Source organism: Trachurus trachurus (genome assembly GCF_905171665.1).
Source record: "Trachurus trachurus genome assembly, chromosome: 12".
Lineage (NCBI taxonomy): Eukaryota > Metazoa > Chordata > Actinopteri > Carangiformes > Carangidae > Trachurus > Trachurus trachurus.
Genome location: NC_139908.1, coordinates 26252147 through 26273040, shown reverse-complemented (window position 1 = coordinate 26273040; position 20894 = coordinate 26252147). Strand labels below are relative to the sequence as shown.

The 20894-nt window shown below is 42.5% G+C and overlaps 1 protein-coding gene across 1 annotated transcript in view; it reads left to right on the top strand.

Moving 5' to 3' along the window:
* Positions 1–20894, top strand: part of ror2 (receptor tyrosine kinase-like orphan receptor 2) — a 50673-nt gene that overhangs the window by 9898 nt on the left and 19881 nt on the right. Inside the window, exon 2 of the mRNA XM_083983751.1 lies at positions 20200–20265. Within this exon, the coding sequence (XP_083839877.1) occupies positions 20200–20265 (66 nt within the window). The remainder of the gene's footprint in view (positions 1–20199; positions 20266–20894) is intronic.

Genomic DNA, 20894 nt, shown 5'->3' with positions numbered 1-20894 from the left:
GCTGTGGAACAGCGCCATAGCAACGGCCCTAACAACACCCCATCAGCTGATCAGCAACAATGGCAACAATGAACCGCGGGCTGACTTGCAGTAGTGAGGAGGTTCAATTTCGTATTAATATTTGGGCAGACGAGTAGCCTATTTAGTTGAAGTTCAATTTAAAAAAATGCCCAAGCTGACTGGTTTATGGCTGGGGCGAGACCTTGAAGTATGCCTATAATGTGCTATAGCTACAAATGTAGTCTAATAGGCTACATTATTATTTATTATTATTATTATTATTATTATTATTATTAGCTAGTGACCAAGCGTGCTGTCCGCTGTCTCAGTGCTGACACGTGAATGAATGACAGAGCGCGTCACTGCCCGTGAGAGAGAGAGAGAGAGACAGAGAGAGAGAGAGAGAGAGAGAGAGAGAGAGAGAGAGAGAGAGAGAGACAGGGAGAGGGGTGGTCAGGTTGTGTTGGTCAAGCTGTGTTTTCAGTTTCAGGTGTCATAGTTATGTCAGATGAATTGTCCTCTAACACAGCCATTCTCAACCTTGGGGTCCCTCCCGACCCCAGTTGATGTGGCTGGAGGGGACGAATGAACGACATGTTTCTTGGCATGCATTGCTGACCTGGGCATTGTTTCTTAATAAATTAGAAAAACTTTTCTTGTCATTCCCCTTTTCCGTGCATGGTTGAGGAGATTGGCTTGCATCCACGCTCCACTCGCTCCTGCGCCGACAGGTCCTCGCATGTCACATAAACCAGCCCGGGTGTGTGGACACCGCATCAACTCGCCACCCGCATCTATTTAAACTCCGTCACTTTGTTTTGTTCTTTTGCCCTGATGAAAACCTCCAGGTCGGAATATTGGCCATGGAGACAAAACTACAGCAGCCAATTGTTTTTTTCAGTGCAGGGATCAAGAACTAAAAAGGCAAAAAAAAAACCCACCGCGGACAGCGCTGCGCTTTATTCATCATGCGTTCACACCGGTGTGTGTGTGTTTGTGTGTTGGGGCGGGGGGTCGCGGACAGCAGTGCATGTGAAATTGGGGGTCGCGAGTCGCGACTCAAAAAGGTTGAGAACCACTGCTCTAACACACCCTACAGTTTGACTCTTTTTTTTCTTCTAGTAAACGGGCACCGTAGCATATAGTTATAGGGGTTGTTTGCGGAGCTCTGCCCGGTGCTGATCGCCGCGGGTCAGCTTGGAAAGGCTGGTGGACTCATGGCTTGAGTTTGCATCTTTCTTTTCTTTTGGCCACCGGCTTTCCTGTTTTGTGTACATTATGAAAAGGCCAAGACGACACGCTGCTGATGCTCCATTATGTTTTTGGGGCAGTTGCCCGTGGTCCTCCTCCTCCGGTTGCCAGGTAACCAGTCAATTTGTTCCGATACATGTGTCGGTTGCGTTCTCACTACAAACGAACCGCTCCAGGGCTCGGATGGAAACGAGCCGAGACCGCCTCTCCCAAGCGATCTCGGCCCGCTTGTTTTGTTCCGCATCGAGCGCGATTGCTGTGTTCACATCTGACCAAACGAACCGATATATGACGTAAACGCTCCCTGTTTCGGAACAAATGATCAGGTGTGAAAGCCCCCTTAGTCATTGGACATCCGGACAGGCCACACTCACTTTCATCAATTATTACCAAATATTAACCATGGGCCAATGACACGGATCAGACTCTATGCAACAATTCCAAAAAGTAGGTTTTGCATATTTCATTATGAAAGAAATTGTATGTAAAAATGGGTGAGGCCTTTATAAGGAGGATTAGCCCCTACCATTAGGCCAGAGGTATGAGCAGGGCGGCTGGTGCTGCTGCCTTAAACCACACAACTGTGACGAAACACTGACTTTAAACGCGAAACTGCTTTACTCAATGTTTTTACTGGTTATAATCACCGGATCTGTTTGTGTTGGGAAGGAAGGAGGAGGGAGGAGACCTCTGTGGGTAATTCAGCTCGAGGCCAAAGCAGCAATGGTGGTGTGGAAAACAACTCTCATGATATCATGCCCATCAGAACGTCACCAAACACTGTCTCCTTTATTGTTTTGATTCAAAGACCCTGATAAGAATCTTGGGTCTTTCAACATCTTCGCAAAACGTGATGAACCAGAATGTGACTCACTTCTTCTTCAAGGTCGTGTGTGTGTGTTTTTTTTTCGGGGGGGTTTATTTTAAAAGCACTAAACAACGAGTGGGCTCCATCACTTTTTTTTGTGTGTCCCTTAGAAACACTTCCAGCTGTGACACTCACTCACAGCATGGTTTGTTTTTGGTTGTGTTGTCAGATTGACAAGGATGTTTTTTTAAACTCTGTGTTTGAATTGCAAGACAGAATTTAACCACAATCCTCAGCTCGAAATGAACTTTGAGCTTTTTCTTCTATGTATTTGTTGACAGAGAGGATCGACTGTTCAGGAGGCACGGTGCTGTATGCTGCTATGTTTTGGGTCTGGTACTAATTATAATTCTGGATCTGGGACTAATTAGAGCAACGCAAGACATTCCCATGGACAGGGCTCAGTGTGGACCGACTGGTAGACAGGATGGACTTGGTTAAGCGCAGCGCTGCAACAAACGTTGTGTGTTTAAGACACATTAGACTTGGCTTTTTCTACGGGCGTCTCATTTTTGCAGTCGTTTAGAGCTCGGTCTTTAACTGTGTCAGCGCCGCGACACTGTGCATTAAAACTATATAGATGAGCGTAATCTTGATTTGGTTTTTAAAAGGAAACTCCATGCGAACATATGCAGCTAATTATCGAGCAGAAACCGAGCAGGAGGCCTCAGTGTTTGTAGGAGAGAAGGCAGAGGCCGTAGAGCCCTCTGTTCCTCGAATGCCTCGCGCTGCATATGTTTATGTGTTTATGCGTGGAGTATAAACAGGATGGTCACTATTCATGAGAGTGCGACCTCACTGTACACACAGAGAGAGAGGGAAAAGAGAAAAGGGTTAGACCAACAAATTTTGATGCACAAAAGTTGATAAATGAATTGTTAAGATAATGAATTTTAAATAAAGTTTTGTATGATTGAGTGCATTCCTATGAAGCCTCCCCCTCCGCAGCATTGAGGATGTTCATGTTGGGAGGTTTTATCTGTTGTTTGCCCCCATGAACATAAATTGTATAGTCTGTGCGAAGTGAGAGCCAGACCGGCCCCTCCCACCCCCGCTACGCTCACCCAGAGGTCAGAGGTCACCTGGAGCACTTGAGAAGTGGCCAGACCTTTTGTGTCTCACTTTGTGTTTTTTGTCACAACACCTTTGCCTCAGGAGTATTTATGTACGGAGAAGGAAAATACTTTTTTGAAGTTTGACGTTTTTTCTTTTATCAGTGTTTCCCAGAAGACGACACTGGATGTTTTTAATCGCGCCGGATTCCGGCATGGGCCTGGTTATCATCTGTTTGGATGAGGAGATATTTGGAGCCACGGGCAGTGTGTGTTGCCGAGTCTGTTCATAATTATCTTGTTAAAGCGTCCCCAGGATGTGTTCTTGTGTTTTATGGTGAATACTTCTCTACCTGTGTAACTGTCTTTGGAGGGGCTTTGTTGTATTTATGTATATTTGACTCTGGATCACTCACACATTCCTACTTAACTCCATTAATAGAAACAGGGTTTGCTGCCCTGCGCGATTTGACTGAGGTCCTGGATCATTCAACATTAAAGCAGATTGCTGATGTCAGGTGAAAACCTTCATCGCCACAATTTGTGTGTTTTAGCGAACAAAGCAAACAGCTGTTCAGTCTGATGGAGAAAAACAGTAAAGTATTTAGGGAACAGTTAAATTAGTCAAATGGCTGATATTGACTCATAAAGAGCAATAAATCAGCAGATGCAAGGATTTCACCCAGCAATTAATTATTTTATTAATTACTGACAATTTCAGTGAATTGCCAACTCTCCATGGAGGCAAGACATGATGGTTGTAAGGAGTCGTATTCCTCCTATCAGAAACATGCTGAAGTAATAACACTCATACAGCACATGCTCAGTTAGATCCACCACCAGGAAGATCCACATCGTCATTCTAACCAGGGGTGTAAGATAAAATCGATACATTGAAATATTGGGATATTTTGTTTCTCAATACTGTATCCATATTCAAATTTTGACATATTGACATCCACAGCAGTGGTTCATTTCTGTGTTGCATTTAAAACTCTGATTGCTGGTTGGCAGCTGCATTCAGCCATCGACTCCTCCACTGCAACAGAACAATGAGATCTCAGAGAGCTCAGGTCTGTGGCTCATCACATGCTCAAGTGTTAGCATTTCATTATCATTGCCCCTGTTAGCAGATTCTTGCCAACACCCCCACCCCCGTAGTTCTAACCATACTTGACTTTACTTATGAATGAATCAAACCTTACTTGAGAAGAATCATTGTTTTGACTTGTAAGTGATGTGGTTTTAGCATGTGTCATGGTCCGGCTGTCAAGCACATGATGCTCTGAGACGACTGTCCTCAAGCTACTTAGCCAAATCACAACAGACAACAGTGTTTTTGAAGATTTTACTTCAAAATAGACAATTTTGAGCCATAGCTCAACAGCTCAACAGTTATTTTGTGAATGGTTTTATTATTTTGCCTCTCGTGATCTTATTGTATTTTTGCTTGTTGTGTTAAAGCAGAAGTAAGCGATCCGGTCATTTGGGCTAATGCTGCGTTCCAGGCAGGCTTTTGAAACCGTAAGTTACAGCTTCAAGTCACGACTTACGACTTAGTAGCGTTCCAGGCAACCTGTAACTCGCGTTTCTCCGTCCTGTTGCCTGTGAAAGTGCACTATAACGGCCACTCGTAACTTCCGACCCGTGAACTCGCACCAGATCGAACTGGTACGACTTCACAGGTCGGAAAAACACGAGTTACGGGTTGCCTTGAATGCACCATAACTTCTTGTCAGCCGACGGAGTTAGCAGCCCCCGCCCTCGTCATGGATCTATTGGTCCTCGTCCCTACGTCACCACATTCACGCGCATCCCTTGGCTGCACACACAGCCCTTCATGCCGTTCTCTCTCCTCATTGGATAAAACTTGTAGGATACAAGAAAAGTTTTCTCCTCGGCTCAGAGCAGAGCAGAGTGACTGAGAGACCCGTGTTTCGGTCCAAACACTCCATGTAAGTGATTCCCGTCGGAAGATAGAACTATTTAAGACTTATATTAACACAAAAATATCGCTTACTTCTGCTTTAATTATAATTGATAATATATAAATTGTAGTTATTATGACTCAAGATAGGCTCTATGTCTACACAAGTCTGTATTTTTATTAAATATAGCTATAAATAACACTATAATATTGTAAATGCAATACTGTGCATCTGGAGACAAAAAGCTACATTTGAATGGTCAAATATAATGTGTTTTTAATATGTTGCAACTGTTCCTGATCCTATTGCAACTGTCCCCAGGGTTGGCGTCAGTCTGAATTCTTCCATTCATTCAAATATTGTGAATGTACTTTACAGACAGATGTTAGTTTAATATAGAAATGTTTGGTTGTCTAGAACAAGTAGTCTCTGAGTAACTGAGAAGTATATAAAAAAAATGTTGCCACTGTCCCCAGTCTCCTCTATAACCAAGCATAACATGTCGTATTTGAAAGCAGATGTATTAAAAGTAAGCTACGGCTGGATTTTCTATGTATTGTAGAAATTGCCACTTATCCAAGAGGGTTCATCCGTTCTGGAAAAACACTCAAATCATTTCCTCATTCTGAAGTATTAAAACCATAACAGGAAAACAGGCTATTAAAGTCCCAGCAATCAAAGTGTGCCTTAATCGTTGTGATCCCTGCAGACCTGCCCAATTGGCTCCATCTTCACAGATCCATGTAGGATTCCGGCTCAAATTCTCACAACTTCATTTTAATCTCTAGTGGAGACCCCGACGTTTCCAAAGACACCAAGTCTATCAAACTGACACAGTCGTAGTATTTTTTTGAATGGCTATTGGCTAACAATAAACCTCTGGGCTGTCGTAAACACTGTCTCTGTCGAGTTTTCAGAACATTTATTTACCACATGTTTTAATATTCATATAAAATGAAGCCATATGGACACTTGTAAGAAAAATCTAACTGAAACAAAGACATTCATGGAGTTCCAGATGTATTAATGATTTACAAACAAACAAGCCATTAAATACAAAGATTGAAGAGAAGAATCTGTGGCTGTGGAGTTGGTAAGAAATGATTTGTTCTCTGTAGTCCACACTTCATCTCTGCTAGTACACCTTTATCTTCATTATTTAATTGCCTTTTTTCTGTTTGGAGTTCTGTTAACTTAAAGGGACAACGAGGAGTTTTGGAAAGCGAAGTGTCTTCACACTACATTTACCATGAGCCTCCGTGCGCACGGTGAAATTCTTGGACCGGCGCAAGACGGACGTTGTGCCAAGAATGTTTTCATTCATCAAGAATTAAAGTCAGAGGTTCGAAGACGATCAGATACCGTCATAGTGGACGGCGATTCGGCGCCGTTATTCTCATGACTCGTCCGCAAAACCGAAAGTGAGGAAACGCTGGTCGGCTCGCCCAGCATTTCCACCACTAACAATGACAACAAAATAATGATAGAGACAAAACAATATATTTATCAAAAATGGAGCCATTAACAAGTGTGGGTAACGTAGATTCATCCACAGACTTTTTTATTGTCGCAGAATTTTTCGTTCTGACGATGGAGAAACTCCTCGTTGTCCCTTTAATTTCTATTTACATAGGGACAGGGATATAGCATGAGCTAAACCACAGCATTAATAAGAATCTGTGGAGCCCGACCTAAGGTGGGGTTTTTAAATACTGAACAATATAATATACACAAAAATGCTTAAAACACAAACAGCTCACAGTGACACTCTAAAAGCACCAGCTCAGTCATGGCTGATCCCACTTTAAAAAACAGTCTCAGGTTGGATTTCAAATAATCCCGGTCATGATCCGGGTTAAGTTCAACAACATTGATCTCCACAACAGAAAGAGCTGCTTGTTCAAATGAGGATTAACAGCTGCTGCTGTAACTGCTGTAACTGCTCCCCCCCCCCCCCCCCCCCCACAGCAGGTCACTGAGAGCCACAGTAGAAAGTTACCATAGTAACTCTCACTAATATATTCATGCAATTGATGAATTAGTTAGAAATAACCACAGATAGTGTAAGGATAACTGCTGTATGAAACACAAATGTAACTAGGTGTATCTAATATAGTATGAGAGGGCTAATATTGCTCCATATAATTATTTATCCTATCGTTATTATATTTATAATAAGGTGTAGCTACACATAAATCTATATCAATATCTCACATAAAGTCAGTATCACTATCAGCCATATGTTTTTCAGTTGTGTTAAATGGATAAATGAATGTACATAAATGTCAGAATGACTTTGCTGTTTCTGTCTTTTAAGGAAGCTGGATAAATGATTAATTTATCCAACTAATTTATTAATGATTGAGTGAAGGGCAAGGGTTAAATGAGCATTACTTCTTCTCACTCCTTTTCCAATATGTATGTGAATGAGATGATTATGTTTTGACAATCTTCTAATTTAGTTCCATAAGTTGCTGATGTTATTTTCTTGTGCCTTATTTTTACTTACATGTTCAAAATACATTCATTTCAATTCAATAAATCACTGAGAACTGCATAGGACAAGTGTATCTGACTCATGTGACAATGATAGAGTAAACATTTGGTCAGGTTTAGGGAAAGAGGGTGGTTTGGGTTAAAAGAAGCACCTCATTTAGCTAGAGGACATCGTCAGGGTTACGACAATTAAGATATGGTATGTCATAAAATCCTTTGTGGGCTGTACACCAAATTCAACTCCAGAGGTGTAGGAAGGAACCTGACTGGAGGACTTGTTGAAACTCAATGTGCTCACAGAGACACAGAGTCAAACGCTCTCAGGATGTTTGGGTGCTCGGGCCTTTACAGGTTGCCGTGGGTCTGTGAAAATATGTTAACAGCAGGCCTGTCAAAGTGGCAGCCCCTCCCTCCTCCTCCAGCAGATGCTTACTTAATCACAGCTGAGAGGCAGCGAGCACGGAGGAAGATCCAACTGAAAGGAAACTGACTGTGGTGTTCTGTTGGATCCACACTCCTGCTCCTCCATCACACTGTTTAGGTGAAGGAAAGAATGGCTGAGCACCAACAGGGGAAAGATAAACAAGTGACACAAGAGCTTTGTTTTACAAGCATCCAAAATAGTCTGTGGCGTGGGCCTGGCTCTCCACAGGCCTGGCTTGGTATGCAGTCCCAGGTATCTTATCAGAGAGACAATAAAATGCAAATGTCTCAGCTCGGCGCTCACCTCCCGTCCCGACCTTCCCAAGTCTCATTTATTGTTTTGTCTTTCAGTCTCCAAATGGTCAAATATTTGAACGGAAGTCGCTGCTTTTTTTTTTATTTTTATGAGATGGCCATTGTTGTTTTAACTCAGTCATGGGGATGGAGTTACCCCCTGTGTAAGCTGCCTTTGATGAGGACTCGCGGGGTGGGAAGATAGCATCGGAGCCAGTAAAGGGGGGGAAATTCCACGGCAAGTGATACCATCTGACAATCCAGTGAGTGCCACGATTCAGTCATTATGTCAGAGGGACTGTAAACACGCTTTACATGCACATACGTCTAAATAAGAGCAATGGGAGCCTGTGTGACAGAAGTGGTCACATCTGGACCAGGTTTGTGTCACATTTCCAGTACCGCTGGAAAAAAAAGAAGAAAAAAAAAGAAAAACCTTCTCAGTGCGTGTTTGGTTAAATTTTCATAGGTTCACATTTCAGATAATTGTAGTTTGAGTATGCTTCAGACAGACTTGGGGATCTTGTGGCTTCATTTACCCTGGTTTGTTTTGTAACATGAAGAAGAGCACAGTTTGCTTCTTATTGGCGTTGGCCGACTCAGTCGTGATTTTCCTGCTTTGTTTTCTGAGTGATAAGCTGAGTTTAGATAAGTTTATCATTTGTGCTCCACCACCGTCCCCTGGGGAAAAAAATGTGGTTGTTCAGCTGCCAAATGCTACCCTGTGTTTAGCAGCTCCGTGCTAACACTGTCTCTACAGCAGCCCTGAGCAGGTACTGCACGTCCTTCACAGGGCCGTTGTATAGGGGAGAAAGGTGATGATAATTCTAGGGGCCCAGCACCCAGTAGGGCCCATAAAAAAACCCAGTAGTCTAATCTTTGTATGACTGAATTATTCTGCATAAGACCCTGACTAATACTCATAGTACACTGTAAAAACTCAACATCTTTCCAAGAATTTTTGTCTTATTTCTTGTCCAAATGTCTAATTTCTAGTCAAAGCTAATCTCTTTCCACTTAAAATAAGACTCATAACCTAAAAATTAACTTGTTTTTAGATCATTTTCACTTATTTCAAACAAATTTTCACTTGAAATAAGTAGAAAAATCTGCCAGTGAAAACATGTTTTTTGTGCTTGTAATAAGGAAGAAAAACTTGTTCCATTATCAGATTTTTTCTACTTATTCCAGGTGAACATATGTTTGAAAGGAGTAAAAAGTGTCTAAAAACAAGCTACTTTTAATATGATGTGTCTTATTTTAAGTATAATGAGATTTGTTTTGACTAGAAATTACATTTTGACTAGAAATAAGACAAATATTCTTGGTAAGATACTTGAGTTTTTGCAGTTTAATGCTGCATTAGCATCAAAACAAAGTAGGCTAAATAATAAATGATAATACATACGTAGTCTAAGAAAAAAAAAACTGGAAAGGTTAGGGGGAGGGGCCCACTTTAGTATTCTTTAAGGGGGCCCAGAATTCCTAGCAACGGCCCTGGTCCTTCATAAAAACTGAAATTAACAAGTGGAAATTTGTGGTTTGTAGTCGAGGTGTGTGTTGGCAAGAATCTGTCGATACAATACATATCACAATACAGTCACAACGATACGATACATTGCTTGCCATTTTTTCCTTTCTTGACTCTGCTAAATTAGCTAACACTTGAGCATGTGATGAGCCACAGACCTGAGCTCTCTGGGATCTCATTGTTCAGTTGGAGCGGAGGAGTAGAGGGCTGAATGACTGCAGCAGACCAGTCAGAGTTTTAAATACAACCCATAAATGTTTGCATGTCAAATAAAAAAATGGATACAGCCCTTTTAAGGGGAGTATACTTAGAAACTTTGAGTAGGGGTAGGGGTCAGCATGGCTGATAATATTGACTGATGTTTGGTATTTATAGGATCATTGGCATCGGCCGTTTTTTTCACCGATAACTGATCAAATACATTTATGTTAACACACGCTCCTTTGGCTCTGCTGCAGCGTCTCTCTGCCTGAAGTCACCAGTCTTGGCTGTGTAACAATCTTATTCTACAAAAATGTAAGGTTTTTTCACAGTGTACAAAAAACAAACAGTAACCTATACTGTATTCTGTCTAATCCCAGGTGTGTTATTCTAAATGTTGACACCAAAATTGCCATTTTTACTAAACAAATATCTGTTCTAAATATCAGTTATGAGTTTCCTTGATTACTCATTATCGGTATCAGCCCTAAAAAAAAACATATGTGTGGATCCCTAACTTTGAGACAGTATTAGTTGTTAGTTGATCCTAACCAACATCAGTGGTACCTGACACCACAGCTCTTCTGTCAGAGCATTAACCATGACTGATGCAATCACCGAAACAAATATTTGTCTAAAGGTTCACTTACAGTGCAGAAGTCAAGTTATTAACAGTCACTTTAGTCTCATTGCGCTCATTAATTTCATACGTAGGCGACATATATAAAACATCTGAGATCTATTTGGATTTTTCCTGCTTCTAGTGGCCAAAAAAGACCATGTAAAGTTTGACCATTGAAGTTGAAATGAGTGAGTGAAATAAAATAAAATAAAAAGTCAAGTCTACTTTTTTGTAATAAAAGGAGAAACGGAAATATGAATACATACCCAGTAAGTAGGAGTGAATCATAAAGGTTTTATGAGGTATTTCTTTTTATTTGGAGTGCATAACAACCAGCTGTCAGTGGGGCCTGGTGCTCTGCCTCAGGGCAGATGCTTTCACCAGATACGCTGACCTGCCTGTCTTTATGACGGGTCATATTTTCAACACATCTTCTCTGTCTGTCTCCAGCGGGGAGGAGGTTAAGGTGTGTGTGCAACAGGACAAGCGAAGTGATCGTTGAAATAGCAGCAACACATTCCATCAGGTTACGTCCAGACTTTCCGTCCCACTCTTAACTGGCTTGGGAGGGTAATAATTTAATTTTCCACTCTCATTTTTTTCCTTGTTTGATTTAGCGTGGATTCTGTCCCTCTCCTTGGCAGCTCGGCCCGCCAGACAGGACGTTGGTTGTGATGGTGCATAAGTGGCCTCTCCCCAAAAACTTAGCCCGTCCTTTCGATCAGGGAGGGAGGTTTACCTCGCCATGCTCCTGCTTGTTCTACGTTTGCCGTTTCCGCTTCAGCGTGAGGAAGGCCTGACCCCCCCCCCCCCCTTCACATGTGCACTTCTCTCATTTCATAGCAGTTCTGCTTCAGCTACACACTGTATGAGATGAAGTAGATCTTCTGAAGATACAGTTTCTTAGCAACAACACATATTTCTTTTGTTTACGCTGAACAGGGAATTTTGGTGACTCGTCTGCTGTTTTTTATTTGAAGTGTTGATCCATAAGAAGATTTATTTGTGGTTTTAAGAACCAAAAAAAACAAAAAAAAAACACTCCGGTGTAGTTTTACCTCTCCTGTTCCAGGCTAATAAAAACAGACCAGTGAGCCAATCAGTAACCAAACCAAACCAAAGCCTGGAGGGTTGGATAGTGGATGTTGCTCAGTTTCTGAATACAGTTGACAGTGTTGTAAAATATGCATAGGGGGAGCTCCGCAGAGAAAAAAGCAACCAGTCTTGCATAGTTCCCCTTTAAAGGTCCAGTGTGTAATAATTGGCAAGCTTTATTGGCAAAATCTGAATATACTACCCATGAATATAAAAATAAAATCTGTTTGGTTTTCATAACCTTATAATTATTCATTTATATAGCAAGGGTCTTGCTTTAGAGAGCGTCGCCATTTGTACGGCAGCCTGAACGGAAAATCCAGCCAGACAGAGAGAAAGTTTTGCATGTTTCGCATTAATAAATAAACCAACAAAGAAGAAGGCGGAGGGAAAGAAGGAGTAGGAAAAGGTTTAGATCTGTGGAAGTGTTTTTGTCCTCGGAGGCCACCGTCACTTTGCCGACCGGAGGGGTGAGTGCAAGCGAGTGAGTGAGCACTGTAAACAATAATCTGAACGTTACATCGGATTCCCCCGATTTTACACACTGGACCTTTAATATATCTTATTATTGATCAACATCTAATATAAAACATAAGAGAAGAAGGAAAATGAAAAGAAAGTTATTCTAAAGCCACAATTTTCCCCCAAACTCTCAAAAACTCATCATTACTACTACATAGCCAACATTAGCCTTAGGCTGCCAGCTGCTTCTAATGCAGGAGAACAGCAACACACGTGTCTTTAGAGATGCAGCAGCAGCACAATGCCAATGTTAATTCTTTTTTTTTTTTTGCATGCTAACCAGCTACCATTCACCTTGGCTTGTGATACTAGGCCCTGTTTGTGATAGTGAGTCACTGTAAGGTCCAGTCAGCATGGTGGTGAAGTAGTGGTGGTGGCCAGAGCCAGAGGGCGTATTCTTTTCAAGTGACCTATCACCACCGCCCACTCCCAGCAAGAAACCAGGGTGATCAGCACAGGAACGCTGAGCTGCCGTTGGTCCATTGAGTGCACATTGTTTCCCTTGTTAGGGAGATGATCATCAGCTTTCAGTGTCAGAAAGATATACGTCATTAAACATGTCACATAGCCACACACTCTGATCCATCCAGGTACATCGACGAAAAAGAAATATTATGGTTGCTTGCAGTTTTCAAACACTCCATTAAGCACTCTCATTCTCGGAGGGAAGAAAAGCAGCGGTCGAAGGTTTCAGTCACGTTTTCCTCCTTTGACACATTGTGGTTCTTTGCTTCCATCCACTGAGGTTCAGCTGAACCAGAAACTGCCTCCGCAGCAGCTCTGTCTTTCGGAAATGTTTGTATAACTCCGGCCTGCTCTCTATGAACTGTCACATCGACCCTTGCCAAAAAAAAAAAAAAAAAAAAAGGTTGGAAGTGAGTGCAGAAAATATAGTGAAGGGTGGAGGATGGGGCGCAGGTCTGTGCTGCTATCCTACTCATTGTGGACAGCCCCAGTCAAACACTAATCTAACCTCAACTAGCACATTTACTCGTGTTACCTTTGGGGACATGACCGAAACATGCTTTAATCCCTGACCCTGACCTAAAGCCGTCCCCCCATTAACTTGTCTTTGTCCCCAAAAAGTGACTCAACTCACACCACCATCCCCCCACCCCACATGCACACACAGCACAGTTACAAGCACTTTTAACAGGAGAGGGGAGGAAGGAAAGTGCTGAGGTGTGCCATTAGGCCCTCAGTCAAAACTCCAGTAGATGGAGCTGTGGCCTGGCCTCTCTGCCCTCAAAGGGCCCTTTCATGGAGGAGACAGCAGGCTGCTGGAATGCAGCGGCTCCCAGTCACTCAGCTCTGGATGGAAAAGCATCCTATTGGACCCTACTGCACATTTTCCAACAGTGTAAGATAAATGTAATCAAGACCGGGCTCAGGGAGGCTCAGCTCAGTTGTGTTATTTCTAGTGTGCTGACATTGTAGGATGACAAAATATGACATGCTGTGTTGTGTGGTTCAGGTTTCTAGGTGGGGTTACAGTCATCAGGACAGGCAGCAGCTCATGTCCCCCAGAGCAGTGTTTCTCAACCGGGGGTACTCAGACCCATAGTGGTACTTGGTGTAAATGTAAGGGGTACTTAAAGGGATAGTTCAGCTTTTTTGAAGTGGGGTTGTATGAGCTACAAAATGGCCATTAAGTACACTAGATGGAGTTGAAAGGTCTCTGTTGATACAGCGCATCGTGGAGCCTGCCTGTGTAGAGGAGTACCAGGGAGTACTAAGTGAATTAGTTAGTTCCAGATAATAATAAAAAAACATTTTTCTGACCAGCTGATGCATTGTAAATTTTTACTTCAGATTGTACTCTTGAACTGGTGTATTATTTTGAGACAGGACTTCTCATAGGTGTACTGCCTGTGTCTCGGTGCAGCGAGATGCGCCGGTGTTTCTCAGTGGGGGAGAGCAGAGACATTTCTACTGCATCTAGTGAACTTAATGGGCATTTGTGCCTCATACAACCCCACTTAAAAAAAAAATGGAACTATCCCTTTAAAAGCGATAAAATGTAATTTAATTGATTGAATTTTACAGACATTTATCATTTTACTAAAATAGCCATCGGCTAAGCAAATTGGCATTTTTCCCAATCCCATATAATGGGAAATTGGTCATAATTTTGATTCACTCGTCCAATTTACTAGAAACTCAACAAGTTTCAGTGAACAGTCCCTATTCATTTTTTAATTGGGCTTTTATTTTGAAATATAGGAACATGGTGCACAGCATTGAAAAGCTGTTGAAAGCCTATTTTTATTCCTGTCACATTGGTTTGGGAGTGTTTTGCCCCCCACCTCTTGCCTGGGTAGTGGTGGGGGGCCAAAGGGGGGTCCTCAGGGTTGCTAAAAAAATATGCATGGGGCCTAATTCCCCCGAAAATGGTTGAGAACCATTACTCGAGAGGCTGCAGTGTTCATTACACCCCAAACTTGGACCGACTACATTAAATAAATGTGTGAATGTGTAAATGACCAACTTAAATTCTCCTTTTGCCGGAGCAGTTGGATGCTTTGCTTACTTTACCTTGTTGTAACATGTGGAACATCTACAGTCAGCTGACCTGTCATCATTTAACTTTGTTTAAACACGGACAGAATTAAGATAAAGAGGCCAGTTAGACTGTTGTGTGAGGTTCGGGCAGAGCTGTAAACAGCACATGAACTGGATTGTATACAGGGTGCAATGTGGAGTGAGAAAAGGCAGCGCACGGCAGCACACGCACACATACACACAGTCAGGAGGCGAGAATGTGGAAAATACAATATACAGACAGAACTGCTGACAGAACAATGGTCCTCTGACTAGCGGAGGTGAGGAAGGATTAGTTTCTGTCCAGGATGCCAACAAGTGTGTGCTCCAGTGAGCTGGAGCTTCACCGTCTACCGTCTGTAGATGAGGAAGAGTCAAATCTATAACACCACCAACCACACAACAACCACTCAAACCTTTAAAGGGATAGTTCAACATTTTGGCAAATTGGCCCATTGCCATAATCCCTATAGTTATATCAGTAGGTTCATTACCTTTATTTGTCGGTGCAAGCTATTTTTAGAACGGTGGAGCAGAGCCGCGAGCTGCTCAGAGCTACGCTACGGAGGCTAAAGGAATTTCTTGGTTTCCCTCATCAAACTCATCAAATACAAAATCCCAAAACTCCAAAACGCTCTGGTGGACAAGTTGTGACCTGCACATTCACCACGCTATGAGATAATAATGGAACGTTACGAGACGGAGCCGTTTTCGAGGTAAATACAGGGTAAATACAGAGTCTGCTTGCTGAAAAACTGTCCCGTCTCGTAACGTTCCGTTATTATCTCATAGCGTGGTGATTGTGCAGCTCACAACTTGTCCACGACAGCCTTTTGGAGTTGTTGGGTTGTGTATTTGATGAGTTTGATGAGGAAAACCAAGAAATTCCCATAGCCTCCATAGCGTAGCTCTGAGCAGCCTGCCGCTCCGCTCCTCCGTTCTAAATATAGCTTGCACCGACAATTAAAGGTAACGAACTTACTGCTATGACTATAGGGATTATGGCAATGGGCCAATTTGCCAAAACGTTGAACTATCCCTTTAAGAGCAATCACATCAGACCCACACACACAAACAACAACAGCAGACCATCATTTCCACACAAATACAGAGCCACACAATCACACACTATCAACCCCTAACAAAAAGCTTCACACAGCATCCAGCCTGCCTGACCTACATTGAAGGCACTGACCACAGCACTCTGTCATTTAACCTTCCATAGTGTCCAGTATTTAGACTCATTCTCTAATCTTGTTGTTGGAAGACAGAGACTGTAGATAAATGGAGTCAATCAGCCGCCTGCGGTCAGGGAACGCTACCAGAAACACGTCCATTCAATGAGGAAATTCACCACTCGGCACTAATGTATAGTATTACAGCTAGGTCTGAAGCCACTGATGCAGAACTATGTGTTTTCAAAGTGCAGCGCAGTGCAAATGCCAGCAATCAAAGTCAAAGTCATTTGTGGAGTGAGGAATGAAGTGTTTATGGAACTGGTAACATAACAGTGTCATTAGGCGAAGGAGACAGAGAGAAAGAGACACAGGGAGACAGAGAGGACACTAACAGTCTGCCGTCTCAGGTGAAGTTAGTTCAACTGTGTTTTTGTGAAGAAATTTCATTGTCATTATCACGATATCAACATGCGTGATAAACACATCGCAAAAGGTTGCCTGAAATGCATTATTGCATTGCATGCATTATTTACAGGCACCATGCTCACTTGACTTCAGAGCCACAATGCTACACATAACAACTCCCAGTCAACATTTAGTCGACTTATAATGTTTGGAGTTTGAATACAGCGTGCAAGCTTTCTGTCTTCTTCTCTGTTTTTGGTGTATTTGTGTGGCAGCGCTGCAGCACCACACACAGGCCTGGCAGGCATACAGTGGGGAAATAAGTATTTGATCCACTGCTGATTTTTACCCTTATTTCACTAATTTATAACCTTTATATGGTGATATTATTTCTGGACTTTTTGTTGATATTCCATCTCTCTCTGTTAAAATAAACTTAGGCTACCATAAAAACTATGGACTATCCATTTCTTTGTGGGGGAGCAAACTTCCAAAACCAGCAGGGGATCAAATACTTCTTTTTCCCACTGTATACATGTATACTAATATCCGTGTGCACGCTGACATCTTCTTGAAACAATGCCATGTTTACAGAAATCTTTTTTGAAAACGTAAAAGAAAAGAATAAGGTTGTTTCGGGGAAAGTTACATTTCTGTGTGGACGAGGCCTTAGCCAATCAGATGACCCCTAGCTCCCCTCACCTTCTGCAGGTTAATTGGTTTTCATCTGGTACAAGAGGAGTTAAGGAGGGTTAAATGAATGTTCTGTCTAACCGATTGGTTATTTATGTGCAATTTGTTCAATAAAAGTATGCTAAAGACATATTTTTTTATTATTCTATTCAGAAAAAGTCAGGAACTGTATGGTTAATATGAAAATTCAAATATTTGCAGTGTCAACCTACATCACACACCTTTTTGTCACATTGTGCAGACCTACAGAGGGTTAAAGCGAACTAACGATCAGGAACGGCACAGACAACCTTGACATAGTATGTTAATAATAAGTCAAACAGAGCAAAGAGAGACAGGGACACACAGAGAAGCTGCTCCCCTCAAGATAACAATCCTTTTAACTTCATCACATAAAAAGCTGTGTGTTATAAATCCAAGTTATTAAAGATTCTGCTCTGCGTGTCAGTAACAAAAGAGCAGAGCTGCTTGTCGAGCGGCGCAGAGAAGCGTTCCTCTGGTCTGCAGCCGAGCGCTTGTGGTATGAAGTGATGATATGAGTGTTTTATAAGTGGCGTCACACACCACCTCCTTTGTTTAGCAGCGGTCGCTCCAGTTTTGACCTTGACGCTTAATGGTCTTTACACAACTCCAGATCCCTTTGTGTACTAGTGTAGCTCGTCCTGGATGACCCAGGCCAGGATCTTCTTATATGGAGAATAAAAGATACAGAAAGGCCTTCGTGGAAAGATGCCATTGGCTGCATTGTGGGAAATGTAGATGTATTTTTCATTCTTTTAGGGATAGATCACCCTTTGTTGTTTTCATTCAAGCTGTGGGCTAAATGTGATCAAGAGGGAAATCAAAGACTTGTGTTTTGTTTTGGTGCTTATGCTTCATCCCCGCAGTTTGACTTGTAGGACTTTGCCTAAACCAAGACATACTGAATCCAAATCTAGCATCTGCATCTGATGCCGAGCTAATCCATCCCTCTCATATTGAAGGGGGCCGTCTCCGTTTGGTCTTACATCAATGGCCGGATTAAAGTCCAATCTACACGGGGAAGTATGGCTACCGAAAGGAATGCGGTGGTTTTAAGTCTCCGCGATCCTCACACCACCGACTCCTACCACCACCCACATCTGTCAAGCACATGCTCTGTATCACAGGGGAAGACGGGAGCCTATGCCAAGCCGACTCGCACTAATAACTGAGCCGTGAATCGTGTTCGCTTACATGTGCCCGATCCTGATTAGCTCCCAGGGAGAGCCAGAGTCCAATCAGACCCAGTGGCCTGAGTATCCATTACACATGTTCCTCTAAAACACTGTGGAGTGGAAATCAGAGGGAAAACCCAGTCTGCCCCACAACAACAAGACAGAGGGAAGTGGCAGTGTCCTCGACAGACAACGAACCAGACACAAGATATCACTGACTACGTTTACATGCACAGCTGACTAGAGCTCTGCTCACAGTCTCGTTGGAATTTGGTCCTTGTTTACATGCAACAGGGAAAATTTAATAATTTACCGTGTCCACCTACATCCATCAACATGGTGGCAATATTTTTATGTTTTGGCGCTTTTGCACTAGTATTATATCCTATTAAAATGATGTAGCACTGTATTTAACTTATGTCTAGGTTGTTCCCTTTGCACTAGTAGAGTATATTTGATTGTTTTAGACATTGTAGGATATATTTTATCATGTATTTCCTTTTTGTATTTTATCTATCTATCTATCTATCTATCTATCTATCTATCTATCTATCTATCTATCTATCTATCTATCTATCTATCTATCTATCTATCTATCTATCTATCTATCTATCTATCTATCTATCTATCTATCTATCTATCTATCTATCTATCTATCTATCTATCAGCTGACTTGAGCTGTCACATAGTTAATTAACTTAACTCAACTACAGTTTCTGACCGGATGCGTCGATCTGGGCCGCCCGAGTCGGGATTCTGTTCTTTGATACGGGGCCGGCTGCAGCGAGGACTGAAGCCTCTGCATATGGGGCGCCGGCTCTACCAACCGAGATAAACAACACTCCATGAAATGATGCAGGTTTTTTTTTTATATATATATATAAAACGCATCTTCTCGCTGGTTGCACTGTGTGAAATGCACTGAATCAGCGCTGACGCATCAGCCCAGGTGCCTTATTTTTTTGGCTTCTACACATTTGTGTCAAACTGTTGTGAAGCATGCGCACATGCATTGTCCAGTTTCAGTCAGATTAAGGTGTATACATGCTGAAGAAAACCGGTGGCATTATCTGGGTGTCTTAATCGGATCTGGAGAAGTCCAGTCTTGGTCGAACTAGGCATATTAGTTGCCCCGTCAGATTAAGGCCATAATTTGCTTTTTTCACCTGACGGAGCCAGTTCACCACTGTTGCTGCCTTTTAACCTGTCTGTATTTGTCTTGTGAGGAGTAAGGTCTCATTTTTTCACCAGTAGTAGTTTTGGGAAAGAAACCTCTCAATCAGGAGGTGTCCCAAATGTTCCTGTATGACACATAATGGTGTGATGCCAGAGAGCGGGGCAGGATGTGACTGAAGAGACTGACCTGTGCTCCAGCAGGGTGTGATTTACAGCTCAGCTCCGACCCCAGTTAACCTCCACACGCAGCCCCCAGATCAGATGCTGGAGCTCTGTGGGGGGATGGTGGGCACTTCCTTGTGAATGATACAAACACCTTAAAGATGTGTGTGAGATCAGTGTGTGTGCTCTCTAGGGGAAGCCCTGCAAACTCAATGAAGAAGTTCATCACTCAGAAACTAATGCTGTTTTCATTTGTTCTAATAGCGCCACAACAAATCAAAATTGCCATTGTTACACAGGAAATATCAAAACCAGTGGATTTACTGCTTTGAAATTATACTGAGGTCGTTAATTCTTCCCACAGGATGAATCATTTCCATTTCGGACACTCCGGCCAAACCAACAGACCTCGCACACAACACGTTCATACTCAGACTGATTGTTCTGAGCGTTCCTGAACATTGGCCTTCCCGAGCACTACAGACTTAAACCTCTGCCAAGCCTCCACAAACAGTTCCTTATGCAGCTCCTTTTGTTAATGACTTCTCTATTGCTGTTTCTGCAGCTGATCCAGGTCCAGATACAGATGGTCTGGCCGAGGCTCAGAGTGGCGCTGCCCCCACAGCTGAAGGTAAGATGAAAACCTCCTCCACTTGTCCTCTAATGCCTCTGATATGTTGAATCTGATTTGCTTAATACGACAGAAAAAGAAGTGTAGAAATGTTTTAGGGAACGCTTCATGTCTGAGATGCCGGACTCAGGTGTACGGTTTCCTAGAGTCCTATGAGATCACCGCCGAGGCTGCAGCCAGCGACGTCTTCTCTTAAGAACGTTCAAACTGAGTGAAACAAGTTGAAGTATCAGCAGCCACAATTAGAGCCGCTCCACTTCTCTACATGATAAGGAGCATCAGCGTTTCCTGTCTTATCTCCTACAGCAGAGAAACAGCGGACCCTCCTTCATGAAAAGGAAACGGCCCCACGATCCCAGTTACAGTAAAGTGTTGCACCACTGCAGCTTCTCCTCAGCAGACTTGTCTAATAAATAAAATAAATATAGATCAAGAGAGCAGCTGTTTTATGTTTGTGACATGATCCAAATCTTATGAAATCCTTATCTGATCGACCAAAGTCCAAATCCATAAATAAAGATTTATTCTCCTCAGCGGGTCATCAGGAAGAACAATGAGATTGAAGATACACCCCCCTCTCCCCTCCCCCAACTGTGGAAGCACAAAGACACTTTTTCTTAACACCCATT